Source organism: Mus pahari, chromosome 19 (genome assembly GCF_900095145.1).
Source record: "Mus pahari chromosome 19, PAHARI_EIJ_v1.1, whole genome shotgun sequence".
In the NCBI taxonomy this organism is placed as follows: domain Eukaryota; kingdom Metazoa; phylum Chordata; class Mammalia; order Rodentia; family Muridae; genus Mus; species Mus pahari.
In genome coordinates, this window is record NC_034608.1 from 20058996 (window position 1) to 20073000 (window position 14005).

General features: G+C 50.9%; 2 protein-coding genes across 3 annotated transcripts in view; one reads left to right on the top strand and one right to left on the bottom strand.

Moving 5' to 3' along the window:
- Positions 1–2317: 2317 nt before the first annotated feature.
- On the bottom strand, positions 2318–7109 carry Pinlyp (phospholipase A2 inhibitor and LY6/PLAUR domain containing). The gene is made up of 5 exons (XM_021219766.1): positions 6968–7109; positions 5961–6077; positions 3080–3232; positions 2756–2899; positions 2318–2554 (listed from the first exon to the last, which is right to left on the bottom strand). Exons 1-5 carry the CDS (start codon positions 7035–7037, stop codon positions 2400–2402), a joined length of 639 nt encoding a protein of 212 aa, XP_021075425.1. The 5' UTR covers positions 7038–7109; the 3' UTR covers positions 2318–2399.
- A 965-nt stretch (positions 7110–8074) lies between these two features.
- Xrcc1 (X-ray repair cross complementing 1) overlaps positions 8075–14005 on the top strand; it is a 24428-nt gene continuing 18497 nt past the window's right edge. The window contains exons 1-2 of one of the 2 annotated variants that reach the window (XM_029532063.1): positions 8075–8457; positions 8901–8993. In XM_029532063.1, coding sequence (XP_029387923.1) covers positions 8407–8457; positions 8901–8993 — 144 coding nt within the window. In that variant the 5' untranslated portion in view covers positions 8075–8406. The remainder of the gene's footprint in view (positions 8458–8900; positions 8994–14005) is intronic. The other variant, XM_029532064.1, reaches the window with a different exon arrangement.

Here is a 14005-nt window from a genome sequence, read left to right on the forward strand (position 1 = left end):
ACCCTCCCCCCTGCCCACCCACTCCCACTTCTTGGCCCTGGGATTCCCCTGTATGGGGCATATAAAGTTTGCAAGACCAAGGGGCCTCTCTTCCCAACGATGGCTGACTAGGCCATCTTCTGCTATATATGCAGCTAGAGACACAAGCTCTGGGGGTCCTGATTAGTTCATATTGTTGTTTCACCTATAGGGTTGCAGACCCCTCTGCTAAACTCTTAAACTCTGAGCCAAGCGGTGGTAGTGTGCTCAGGAGGCAGAGGCAGGTAGATCTCTGCGTTCAAGGCCAGCCTTGAGCTCCGGGACAGCCATAGCTACACAGAGAAACCATGCCTCAAAAAACAAAACAAAACAAAAAAACCAACAACAGAACAACCTCGGCTCCCCACTCCCACCCCCAGGCAGCTCTGTTACATTTGAGCTGTGCAATCTTCAAATCGATACATCCCTCTCCCCAAATCCAAGGCCCAGCCCCAGCCCCAGCCCCACCCCCTTGCCTCAAGACTCATCTCAAGGACATGAATGCTCCTGAGTGCCTGTCGCTGCCATCAAGCAGACAAAATGAGAGGCAGCCTCTCACAGGCCAAGGTGCTCACACTTGCTGTTTCTGAAATTGCCCAGCTCTCTGCCTTCCGACTGGGGGAGGAACCTACTCCTGGTTAAGTATGGCCATGTGACTAGCTCTGTCCCTGGAGCTGAGAGTGTTGAGTTACTTCTGGGTCACACAGTGTTTAATCACACAGGCGAGGCATTTCTAGGCACTTCCCTTTGGCAAAGGCATTGGAGGATCCATACGTGGAATGAGCAGAAACCCGCTTTGGCTTATGCTGAACTTGTAGAGCAAAGGCAAGCACCAGCCTTTTGTGAATGGGTGCTCATTCAGCAAACACACACCCCGCTCTCCCGGTGAAACTCCCATGCTGATGTTGGCTTTGGCCTGGTGACTCACCTTAGTCAATGGAATGTTACCAGCTCTAACCCCAACAACAACAATAACAAAAACCCTATATGCACTTGACTTTCATGCTGTGCCAGGGTGCTGCTGGCACTGAGGATATGTGGAAGTCCATTGGGGAGCCAGTTGTGGATCAGACCAGCTATATGGTAGGCAAGCTACAGGCCCTTAGAAACAAGGCTGCTTGTTGTCTTAAATCTCAGTGTGGGGATTGTTTGTTACATGGCATTATTGTTGCACGAGCTGACTCATACACCTGTTGTTTTCCGTCATGGAGATTAGGAAGTTGTTACTGTAGCATAATGTAGCCTGCTCAGACTGGTGTCAACATTAGCACCTGCCGCTAATGGCCACTCTGTCACGGTGATTAATTAGTATTTACTGAGACAGACTCTCTGAAGAACCATCATTTTTTTTTTTAAGGTAGCACCCACTGCTCTCATATCTGCTTTCAAAGGAGCGTTTTGTTTTGTTTTGTTTTGTTTCGTCACACAGCTCTGAAGTTCTCACTGTTAATAGCCGCACATGGACACGGAGGAGATGAGGCAGGAGAGGTGACCAGAGCTCACATCAGGATTCTCATCATCCTAGCTGTTTGACTTAAGAGCTCAGTTTGTCCACTTGTAAGGGGGAATAATATCAATTTCATCTGGGCGGGGCTGCTCACAGCCGCAATCCCAACCTTCCAGATGGTGAGGCCGAGAGCTCACCTTGAGTTTGAGGTTGGACTGGACTACATAATGAGGCCGTCTCAAACGACAGCAGAGCAGCAAATCAATTTCATGGAGCTGTGATCAGGAAATGACTAGAAAATATAAAATACTAAGCAGGGTGCCTCTTAATACAAAGCAGGGGCTGCTTGATTTTCTTTTCCCCTTTGCTTTATGAAAGGGCAGGAGCCAGGATGACAGCCCCGCCTCTGTCCTCCCCCCACCCCCCAGTGCTGGGATTAAAAACATACACCATCACACCTGATGCATACTGGAATGAAGGCAAGAGCTATTATACCGGGTTGTTTTTTCTTTTTTTCTTTTTTCTTTTGGTTGGCTGTTCTGGAACTCACTCTGTAGACCAGGCTGGCCTCGAACTCAGAAATCCGCCTGCCTCTGCCTCCCGAGAGGCCGGGATTAAAGGCGTGCGCCACCACTGCCTGGCCTTTCTGTTTGTTTTTGAGACAGGGTCTGCCTATGCAGCCTCAGTTGAGGCCAGTCCTGAGCTCATGATCCTCCTACCTCAGCCTCAGTCTATGGGACCATATAGGGACCCTCTCCTCTTTGAATCAGGAGAAGGGATCCGAAAAGAACACTGAGACCCGTACTGTTTACAACCCACCATCCCAAGATGCATCTGGTCACAAGGAATGAGGTTTGCACTGTCGTCTGTTTTAATTTACAGGCAGCTGGAGAGAGAGCTGCAGGGCTCCTCAAGTTACATACGACTTGGTTCTTCACTCTCCCCTGCCAGGAGGGTAAGGGGCTGGAAGGCAGTCTGCCCTGCGCAGGAAGTAGAGATAGAAGGCTGAAGGGACCTCAGCCCCTGCCTTGGTGTGGCAGGCGCTCTCTGTAGCACAGCCTCTCGTGGCAAATTTCGTGTGGATAATACCTGTGACGACATTTCAGAATGGAGTCGACTTCTGCATGGCCCAGGAGTTTAACACACACACACACACACACACACACACACACACACACACACACACCATCATCCAGTACTCTGGATCTTGCTCATCACCTGTAATGGGAAAGTGTGGATCTCTATTTCTGAGATGCCCCCTCCCCCAATCAAAGCCTAAGCACCGCTCACCAGCCTGCACGTTGCCGGCAAAATAGATGCAGTGTGTTTCCCGGCCCACGCAGCGAGCTGCCTGGGTTCCTGGACAGGTCTCCTGGAAGGGCGCAATGCAGGAGGGGCACATCAGGCCGTTCTCGGTCCGATTGTTCAGGGGAGCTGTGAAGAAAGACCTTGCATAAAGCAGGCTGGGAGGCTTGTTACCCAACACCCTCTGAACCCTGGGGAACAGGAGTTAGTTGGTAGAGTTTGCAGGTAAGGAAACAGAGGCCTGGAAGCCGTCGAGGGCGGCGTGCCAGATGTCACAGGACAGGCACACTGTTCTTGAGTGGTACTTACGGGGCACAGAGCCACTGTTGCAACCATCGCTTTGACAGCAGTGGGCGTTGGACACCATGTAGTCATTGGGACTCATGGTGGTCGATACGAAGCCTGAGTAGCAGTCTTTGAACTTCATGCAGGCCTTGAAGGTGTTCACTGACTTTCGGCCCTCTGCAGAGTAGGGGGCAGGAGTGGAGGGATGGCAGTGCCGTCAATCATTCCCTCCCCACCCCTCCCCACCCCTCTCCAGATCACCATGGCATCTGCACTCCTATGCGCATACAAACACATAGGCATATACACGTATACATACATTAAAATAAGACTTTGAGACAGGGTCTCACTATGTATCTCTGACCTACAATTCGCTGTAGACCAGGCTGGCCTTGAACTCATAGAGATCCTCCTGCTTCTGCCTCCAGGGTGTTGGCATTAAAGGTGTGTGCTACCACACTCGGCTAAAATAAGTAAAAATTTTAAAGTGTGTGTATGACTTTAGTCCTGGAAGCACTCCCTTGGCCTCCTGGTCAGCACCGTGAGCGACACCAGCACTGGGTGTAACCTGTCAGTCTGTGCGCTCTCTCCTACTGGAAAGGGTCCACAAGTTGAGTGTGCCAGGAAGGCTGTGGAAGCAGTAGTAAGCCGTTGGGGTGAGAGACATGGGCTCTCCATTGTGACTGGGGTAGGAAAGCTAGTCCTTCTTAAAGAAGGAAGGCTCCAATAAACCCCCCCCCCCCCGTTCTCATCGATAGGCTTGTGGGAATGGCGGGAACAGGTCTATGGGCAGATGCTTGCTCCTTAGCAGACATCACAAGAGAAGAATTGCCCAGCTTGTGATCTAGCCTTGGCTATAACAGTCCTCTAAAACACCTTGCCATCAGCATGGCTATGTGCATGATTGCACAAGCTACGGTGCAGTTGGAACTTTGGGCTACAGTTTCCTGTTAGGGGAGTACAGGCCACATGACGGTGCACAGCTCTGTGTGACTGACCCCTCAGGGGTGTCATTATTGCCGTTATGCCACTGGCAAAGCCAGGCAAGCTGCGAGGAAGAGCTGCAATAGAAGAGCATCGGGGGAGAGGAACAACTTGCCGGGATGTCGGGATGTCGTTAAAGAAGTTGGAAAAATCGTTTACATGGAACACAGTGAAGCTGAGGATAAAGCCCTTGAGCAAGAGCTCAGCTTGCTGAATGGATTAAAGGACTTCACGGGGGCCCGGAGAGACGGCTCAGTGGTTAAGAGCACTGGCTGTTCTTCCTAGATTCAATTCCCAGCGACCGCAGGGCAGCTCACAACTGTCTGTAACTCAAGTTCCAGGGGATCTGACACCCTCATACCAATGTACATAAGATAAAATTATTAAAAAAAGAGAGGTGACCTTCAGGACTACACACACACACACACACACACACACACACACACACACACACTTTTAATGTTAAAAAGGCCATGACAAAAGGCACGACCTTCCTTTGTTACAGCCTTCTGTCCGTCTCTCAGCTGGGAATCACTGTCCTGTAACTAATGTTCTCTGTTCCCACTGAGAACGAACACCCACCCCAATCTCCCTTATTTCCTTATCATCTCTGAGGGCTGGGGTGCTCTCTTTGATTTAGACCAGGCTCTCCCAATGTACTTCTGGGCCTCCCCATCTCCACCGTCTCCCTTCTTCCTCCTCTTACCCCGCCCCGCCACACCTCTTCCTTGCCTTCTTTGCTCTCTCTCTCATCCCCCTCCCTTCCCCTCCGTTCCCTTTCCCTCTCTTTCCCTTTCTTTCTTCAGCCTTCCTTCTTCCTCCCTCTACCTCTCCCTTCCTCCTCTTCCTATCTTCCCCTTCCTCTCTCCCTCTTCTTCTTCCCCTTCCTCCTCCTCCTCTTCCTCTTCCACCCTCTGTACCTCCCGCCTTCTTCTTTGCTCATTTTTAAGTCAGGGTCTTGCTGTGCCGTCCAGGCTGGTTTCAGACCTGTGACTATCCTCTTGCTCATCACCCCACCCCGGCACCTCTACTTTCTCTCGATTTATTTGCTCTATCCCTTGGGGTCATGGCCTCTCTCCCATCAGGCAGCTCCTTTCTGTTCTCTTCTGACCCTAACACCATCTCCCCTTTCCTTGCGCTCAACAGATTTGCTTAAAAGCACAAACTGCTGGAGGCTGGAGAGGTGGCTCAGTGGTTAAGAGCACTGGCTGCTCTTCTAGAGGTCCTGAGTTCAATTCCCAGCAACCACGTGGTGGTGGCTCACAACATCTGTAACAGGATCTGATGCCCTCTTCTGGTGTGTCTGATGACAGCTACAGTGTATTCATATAAATAAATAAACCTAAAAAATTCAAATATTAAAGAAAAAAAAGCACCAACTGCCCTTGCAGAAGATCCAAACTCAGCTCATCTCCCCAGTATCTCGAAACGGCCTGAAACTTTTGCTCCAAGGGGTCTTTCTCTTCCAGGCCCCATAAACACTATGCTTTCTTACATAGTCCCCTTCCTCACCAATAATTAATTACAAATAGAATTTTTCTCTAAAAAAGGAAAAAAAAAACCAGTTTCCCTCCCGCTACTTTCTTGTGTCCTCACATAGTTACCTCACCAAGCTCCCCACCCTGAGTTTTATTTTATGTGGATGAGTATTTTAGCCTATATGTATGTGCGCTACAAGTGTGCAATGCCAGTGGTGACCAGAAGAGGGCATCGAATCCCCTGAGACTTTAGTTACAGACCATTGTGAGCCACCATGTTGGTACTGGGAATTGAACTCTGGTCCAGTGAACTTGACTGGCGCTTTATCTCTTCCTTCCTCCATCTCAGCCCTCCCCTGGTTTTCTTCCTACATTTCACTGTATCACCCACCTATGGTTACAGGTCCCTCCCAACCCCCTCCGATGAAGCCACACCCTCCTACTTGTGCTGGACTCGCTCACTAGGACCACGCATGTGTCTTTGCCGTCTTCACAGGTCTTCATCTTCCCGCTGCATGTGTGCCCCGAGCCTTTGCATACCTCACAACTTAGAGGACACCCTGCAGCAAGGAGAGCGGAGAGCAGGGTATATGGTCATGGCTAAGATGGTCTTCAGGCCGTGACTTGGGCTTTAAAGCTCACAGGGGACTAGGAGAGGTGACTTTTGGGGAGGGACTGGACTCTTTCTAGTTTTCCCATGGGTGGGAACTGTCCAGGGAACTGTCTATAGAGTCAAGGAAGCGGTGGCGATGCCAGTGAAGTGGCGTCCAGGGCAGGAAGTGACTCTACCACAGAGCCTGTTTTACTTAATAATTACAAGGCTTGGGGACTTCGGGTGCCAGGGTCCCCTGAGCAAGCTCAGAGGCAGGGAGGGGTCGTGGCAGAGGTGTCTATAGAGCTTTTGCAAAATTTCAGGTCCAGCTGGTTCTTGGGGTGTGGAACTTACCTCCCTTAAGAAGGTACCACAGAAGTCTGGCAGCTCAGGCAGGGGTACCTGACTCTGAAATCTGGGTCCCACATTTGAAAGGGAGACTGAGGCCCAGAGGGATCGCTGGCATCAGCTCCTTGGTCCGGACAGAGGAGGAACCTAGCCGTTTGGGTCACAGGGACAGGGAAGCTGGCATGGAGTACTGTATCTAAGTAGAGGAGTAAGATGAGGGTCTGAATTCCTCTAGGCCCAGAGAGAAAGGCTGTCTCTCTCCTTACTAATTTTAAAGTTCGCCTTTGATGGCCAAGCTCTGTCATCTGCTTTCCTAGAATTCAGATGTCATGTTTTGAGGCCCTTCCTAGGGGACAGACCATGCAGGGCCCATCAAACCTTCTCAGACCCCAGGTTTTCTCCTCTTAACTCTCCTAAATCTCATTTCTCAGGCTATCCGTCTCTTGAGGACATTGCTCAATGCCCTCTGAGGTACGGGGGGGGGGAGGGCCAGGTCCCTTTGTCACTTACCGAGACCCAGGAGGGTACAGAGCAGTGTGAAGGCCAGCAGGAAGGTCCTGTGTCTTCTAAACAGAATCATGGTGTGTGAACCTGTAGTCCCAGGTCCTCGGCCCTTATAAGAAGCTGGGGAAGGGCGGGTCTGGTCCCACCTTCACCCTGGGGTGAGAAATAGCTGAGCTCAGAACCCATGGGAGTCTTCCACAGCCTCCGGGTCAGAGCCACGGAGCCAGCATCCACAAGAAAACTGAACCACTTAGACCCAGCCCTTTCCTAAACCGGGGCCCAAGTTTCTTCCACCCGGACCCAGAAGCTCACTTATGTATTCAAGCACCTTTTTTTTTTTTTTTTTTTAATTGTTGATGTTCACAAATCTTAAGGTAGGAGTGGGTCATTTGATTCCCTGAAGGTGCAGAGCAACTTTGGAGACTGGCATCCCCTCTTCTCTTTTCCCAAGGAGGCGCCCAGCGTGGGTTGGGACCTAACCTGGGAGCGCCCAGCATGTCTAGACCCGTCTTGCGGGGGCCGGGCGCCTTGTGGCCTTTCCTTTCTCTCTTTCGTGTGCCTGCCTCACCCTCATGTTTCTGTTTTCGAGCTGTGTCCAGCTCCAACCCCACCCAGGGATGTGCCCCTGGGTCTTGAGGGGACCGAACAAAAGAGGTCCTGTCAATAGACAGAGACGGGCGAAGATGGAGACAAATGCTTACAGGGCACTGGGGAACCAAGGTATTTGTGGACGCACGCTCAGCTGTTCGTGCGCACACGCGAGTATACGGTATATAATTTGTATTAAGATCTTTCTCCCTCTCTTTTGGTATCAGGTCAAGAGCTAAGAGAGGTCTGAGATCTCTATCGGCCATCTGTCTGTCAGTGTCCGTCTCTGTGTGTCCGACCGTCCGTCCGTCTGTCTGCATTTGGAGAGGGAAGGGGAACAGAGCGAGTCCGCAACAACAGGTGGCGGAGATCTTCTTTCAAGCAGGACGCAGGCTTCGGGAAACTCAGCTAGCTTCAGCGTTTCCGAGCAAGGCTTCGGTTTGGTTGGTGACCTCACGGTCCAATGACCAGGGCAAATTTCACGTAGGACCCAATCACTGAGACCGCTGCTGTTGCTAGGCTCCCAGGAAGCCGGTCTCCACGTTATTCGGCGGCGAGGCCAGAGAGTGGTGGAGCCAGAGAGAGGCGGGGCCGGAGGAGGACGCTTGTTGCTAAGGGGACCCGGCGCCTCGCTCGCCGAGAGGCCCAACCGAGCATGTGCAGTGTTGACGTGTGCGCCGGCGCGCCGCGGTTTGAAAGGACCGAGCCTTGCGCGCTTGCGCACTGAGTCCCGTGCAGGGCGCGCTCCCCCCCCAACCTTCTCCGGGGGCCCCCCGGGAGCTGCAACCCTTCTTCTTCTTCTTGTTCTTGTTCTTCTTCTTCATTCCCCGGACGGTCGGGCGTCCACGGGCGTGGACATGCCGGAGATCAGCCTCCGCCACGTCGTGTCCTGCAGCAGCCAGGACTCGGTGAGGGGGCCGACGTGGGAGCCGCGGGGGAGACGGGGCTTCCCGAGGGATGCTGAGGACTTTGCAAGCGACAAGGGGGGAACTTGGCGGGATTCTGAGCGGGGCTCCGGGTGGGGTTTCCAGAGGCTGGACGTGCGTTGCGAGAGAGACGGGCAGATAGGGAAGTTTGGGGCCACTGTGGAGAGTAAGGAAAAAAAAGGGGGGGGGCCTGGAAAGAAAAACTCGGTGTGAGAAAAACTCGAGGCAGGGTGTGTGTGTGTGTGTGTGTGTGTGTATGCATGTGTGTGTGTGTGTGTGTGTGTGTGTGTGTGTGGTGGGACTGGCGTGAAGCCAAGTGTGGAGAGTCGGCTAGCTCTTGGGAGTTTGAAAATTTCAAAAAATTATCGTATTTGTAAAGGTCAGCTTTATTTAAAGAACTTCTACCTTTCCACCCTTGTCTGCAGACCCATTGTGCGGAAAATCTTCTCAAGGCCGACACTTACCGGAAGTGGCGGGCAGCCAAGGCAGGAGAGAAGACCATCTCTGTGGTCCTACAGGTGATGCTGCCCACTCCCACCTCCTCACCCCCGGGGGCAGTGAGACCCCGACTCACATTCCACTGCCAGCTGGCTGCAGGTGGAGTCGTTTTCCTTCCTGTGGTAGAGAGCTTGCTCTGCTAACTGGCCTGGAAAATGGGCTTAGAAATCCCTGTGCCTCCAGGAATCAGTGGGTAACCCTGAGTAGGTTGGGCCTACTTCTGGGCCTCAGTTTCATCAGCTGGGACAGTGTCAGCCATTACTGTTTCCTGTGTCCCCAGGGCCAGAAGGTGGCCAAGAAGAGTATCTCCATAGATCAGTTTCATTGTCAAGACCACCGACGTGGAAGGGCCGATGGCTCAGGCCTGTAGTCCAGGTTGCTTGGGAAGTTGAGATAGGATCACAAGTTCAAGGCCAGCCTGCACAACTTAGAACCTGTCTCAAAATGAGAGGTAACTTCCCTCACGAGGACTATTAACATAGGATTAGGCAGATAGCTCCACTGTTCAGGGCTTACCTGGAGCATGTCAGACCCTTGGTTCCATCCCTAGTACCTCAGAGAGTAGCGAATGAAGCAGTGAAACGTGTCGGGAGGGGAAGTTTTGTTTGATGGGTTTTATTGTTTTGTTTGTGAGATTTGGTCTCTCTACAGAGCCCTGGCTGTCCTGGAACTCACTCTACAGACCAGGCTGGCCTCCAGCTCACAGAGATCCTCCTGCCTCTGCTTTCAGAGTGCTGGGATTAAAGGCGTGCACCACCCCACCCTACTCTCTTTTTAAAATTTTTCTTTAATCGAAGCTAGTCTTGAACTCCTTGATCCTCGTCTGTCCATCTGGGGCAGAGGAATTCCAAGTGTATACCGTCAATGCCTAGCATCTGTCTGCCTTTCCTCCATTTAGCTTACCACACACATACAAACAAACACACACACACACACACACACACACACACACAGTACTGTGCAGGCTAGGCAAGAGAATACTAACTGAGCCATGTCCCCAGTTCTGGCTGACATCTTTTTGACTTTGACTGCTTTTTAATTTATTTTAAGCTGGGCAGTGGTGGCTCACACCTTTAATCTCAGCACTCGGGAGGCAGAAGCAGGTGGATCTCTGAGTTTGAGGCCAGCCTGGTCTACAGAGTGAGTTCTGGGACAGCCAGGGCTACATAGAGAAGCTCCCATGGGGGGGGGGTAGGGTTTTTTTTCTGACAGGTGCAGAAATTTGAGGAAGGGGCTAGAGAAATGGCTCAGTGGTTAAGAGTGCCAACTGGTCTCCCAGAGGACTGAGTTCAGTTCTTCGCACCCGTGTCTGATGGCGTACAGCAGCCTGTAAGCCTAGCCCCAGAGGATCTCCTACCTCTAGTCTCTGGGGCTTCATCCCCCTTCCATACACATATTAAGAACATTAAAAATGTATCTTTGGGCTGGAGAGGTGGCTCAGCCATTAAGAGCACCGGCTGCTCTTCCAGAGGTCCTGAGTTCAATTCCCAGCAACCACATAGTGGCTCACAACCATCTGTAATGGGAACAGATGCCCTCTTCTCGTGTGTCAGAAGACAGCTAAAGTGTACTCATATACATAAAATAAATTAATAAATTAAAAAATATATATCTTTAAGAAAAATCAGCGGGAGAAGAAAATTAGATGCTTTTAAGCACCTGCCCACTGCCAGTTGGGTGTTGACCCCATGATTTTCTGAGTGTCCTACTGTAAGGGCCTTGGTTACCACTCACAAATGGCAGTGACAAGACCCAGGCCACACTAGAGTGTGGGTGCTTTGGACAGCTTCGTCAGCCTGTTGTATTCATATGCACCACTGAGCTATGGCCCCCAGCTGCCGCCGCCACCATTATCACTACTGACCTCTTCTTCTCCTCCCCAGAGTGCTCCATCCCCAGTGCGGGTCACTGTGCCCAGCTCACACACTGACTTTCCTTGATGTTAGCCACATTCCTCAGTTCTGAGTGGAAAAGGACTTTGGTGGGGACAAAGTTGACCTGACTGTTTCTATACTTAACATATTCTTGGCCTCTTTCTTGCTGAGTAGTTCTGGGTTACAGGATGTTTTGAGGATTATAGAGATGTTTTCAGAAGAGAAATAAGCACGAATCTATAACATTTTCTGGCCAATCTGAGGTGTTTATGCCTTTTTAAATCCCTAATCAGAGACTGGTAATGAAAACTAACATTGTTCACCATTATAACCTGTCAGTCAGCAACCTTTATGGCACACATGGCTTGATTCATTCCGTCCTTGTAAAGCCCTGTGACCCACAGACTGTCATTATCCCCATTTTACAGGTAAGGAAACCGAGGCCCAGAGAAATTATGAAACCCAGCACCTGTCTTTTAAACTGTGTGAGAACCAGGTTGCTTAGCATTTAGTTTGGGGATCTGGATTCAAATCCTAGCTCTTACTCACTCTGACCTCAGGCAAATGTTTTTAATTTCTCTAAACATACCCATTGAAAATACAAACACCCAAGGCTGGGGTGGTTGTTAAAACCTGGTGACATAATGTCTGCAGAAGTACTCTGTCTCCATGTCGGGGCTGGGATAAAGGGAGGGGTTGGTGATTTCATTATGGGATGTTGATTCTTCAGGCCTTGCTTAGCATCAGGTGACCCCCCACCCCCGATACCCCTACACACACACTGTGGGAAATAATGTTCAGTTCTGTAAGAGTGGTGAGGACCGAAGGCAGCATCCAGGGTCCCCGTGGCCAAGCCTGACAACCTGAGTTCCATCATCGGACTCCATTTGGAGAGAATCGCCCCACAGAGCTTGTCCTCTGCTCCCTCACGCAAGCTCACCTCCACCTGTGTACATCAGAATAAATGTCCGGCTGGTGGGTAAGAGCACAGGCTGCTCCTTTAGAGAACCTGGGTTTGACTCCCAGCATCCACACAGTGGTTTGTAGCCTTTTGTAAGGATCAGATGTCCTTTCTAGCCTCTGAGAGGCAAAATACCCATATGCATAAAAATAAAAATTTTAAGTTGTTAAGAAAACATGGGAGACAACTAGAGGTCACATGCAATCTGCAGACAGTAAGTAGTGTAGAAGGTGGTACTCGGAGGGGTTCACATGTTACTTTAGCTTTGTGGCAAAGGTCAAGAGTCTTGATAGCATCATTTGTTCCCTCATCCACTTATTCCACAAGTGTGCTCTAAGCTCTTGCTCTACGTGAACACTCTGCTCCTGGGTCTCTACAGCTGTGGGCAGTCGGTGATGGGCATACTCATACCTGGAGGCTGGGGGTGTTGCTGGACTAGAGGAGGCTTGCCTAGCATACCCCAAGCCCTGGGTTTGAACCCCAACACCCCCAAAGTTGGGAACAGTAGTGTCTTCAGTCTGTAATTCCAGAACTCAGGAGCAGCAGGATCAGAAACTCAAGGTCATCTGATACATAGCAAGCTTGAGGTCAGCTGGGGTTACGTGAGACCCCGGCGTGGAAAGCTGACAGAGGCTCAGTGAATTGACCCTGTATTGGATGATGAGCCGTGAGTGCTGTGGAGGAAGTGGGCAGAGTGAGTGAGTGGTGCATCCAGCCAAAGATGGTGTGGTCAGGTTTTTATTTAAATATGAGGCCTCTTTTTTGAAAATTATTTTTAGTTGAGCATGGTGGTGCACGCCTTTAATTTCAGCATGGGGGAGGCAGAGGCAGGTGGATGTCTGTGAATTCAAGGCTAGCCTAGTCCACAGAGTGAAGTCTATAATAGCCAGGGCTACGTACATAGTGAGACTCTGTCTCAGACCATGCCCTGTCCCCATTATGAAACAGACTTATTTTATGCATGCATATCATGATGTGTGTACCTGGTGCTTTCGAGGTCAGACGAGGGAATTGGGTCCCCTGGAACTGGAGTTAGGAATGTTGGTGTGAGTCATGTGGATGCTGGGGACCAAACCTGAGTCCTCTACAGGAGTGAGCAGTAAGTGCCCACGGTGACTTTTCAGAACTTTTTGTTGTTTGTGGTGGTGGTGGTTTTGAGAGTCTCTTTGCAGAGCCCTTGGTGGACCTTGCTATGAAGACCTGGCTGGTCTCGAACTCACAGAGATCCACTTGCCTGTTTCTGACTGCTGAGGTTAAAGTTGTGAAACTTTTTTTTAAAACTATATTTAGCATTTTGTGTGTGTGTGTGTGTGTGTGTGTGTCTGTCTGTCTGTCTGTCTGTCTGTCTGTCTGTCTTTAGAGGTCAGAGGACACTTGCAGGAGTCACTTTTCTTCCACTCTGAGTTTCTAGGCCAGCGTCTTTGCTCACTGAGCCGGCTCTGCAGCCCGGAGTCTGGTGACTCTGAACAACAGAGAAGGGACAGAGAGGTCAGCGGGCTGTGTCCATCTGGCACGTGAGAGGTAGGTAGGTCAAGGAGGCCAGAGAGGAAGGTAGGACCAGGGCTTCGCCAGGGCTTCTGCATAGGGAAGATTGGCTCCTACTTCCTTAGGTCTGTACAGGCTCCTTCTTGTTCCCGCTGAGACTAAACAGAGCCCATCATGTCAGAGACCCCTGGGACAATCCAATGGCTCTTGACATTAGTTCGTGGGCAACTGAGTTCAACCAGTGTTAGCTTTGGTTCCTTTTCAGTGACAACAAGGGAGAGATTTCTGGACACCAAGACAGTAGACTCTTGTGTGCTCACCTATTTCCCTGTGTGTTCTCTAAACACTGTTACACAACGTTGGTATTGCCAAACAGGGCTCAGCCCTCTGCTTGTGTCAGCTCCACACACCTCTTTGTCAGCCGTGGCTACTCTGTGCCCAGATGGTCACCTGCTTCCAGACAGGGAGTTCAGTCTTTGCCAGCCCCTCCTGGCCTGGAGGGGATGCTGGGATAGGTCCAATTGGAACACTGGTGTATCACCTGAGTGTCAGCTGTACAATGGAACACATCATACATGCTTTGTTATTGCTGTTTGAGACAGGGTCTCTTTGTATAATACAGCCCAGGCTGGCTCCAACTCTGATCCCCTGCATCCCATGTGGTGGGATTTCAGGTATGAGCCACTGTAGTTGGTGTGATTTCTGCATCCCA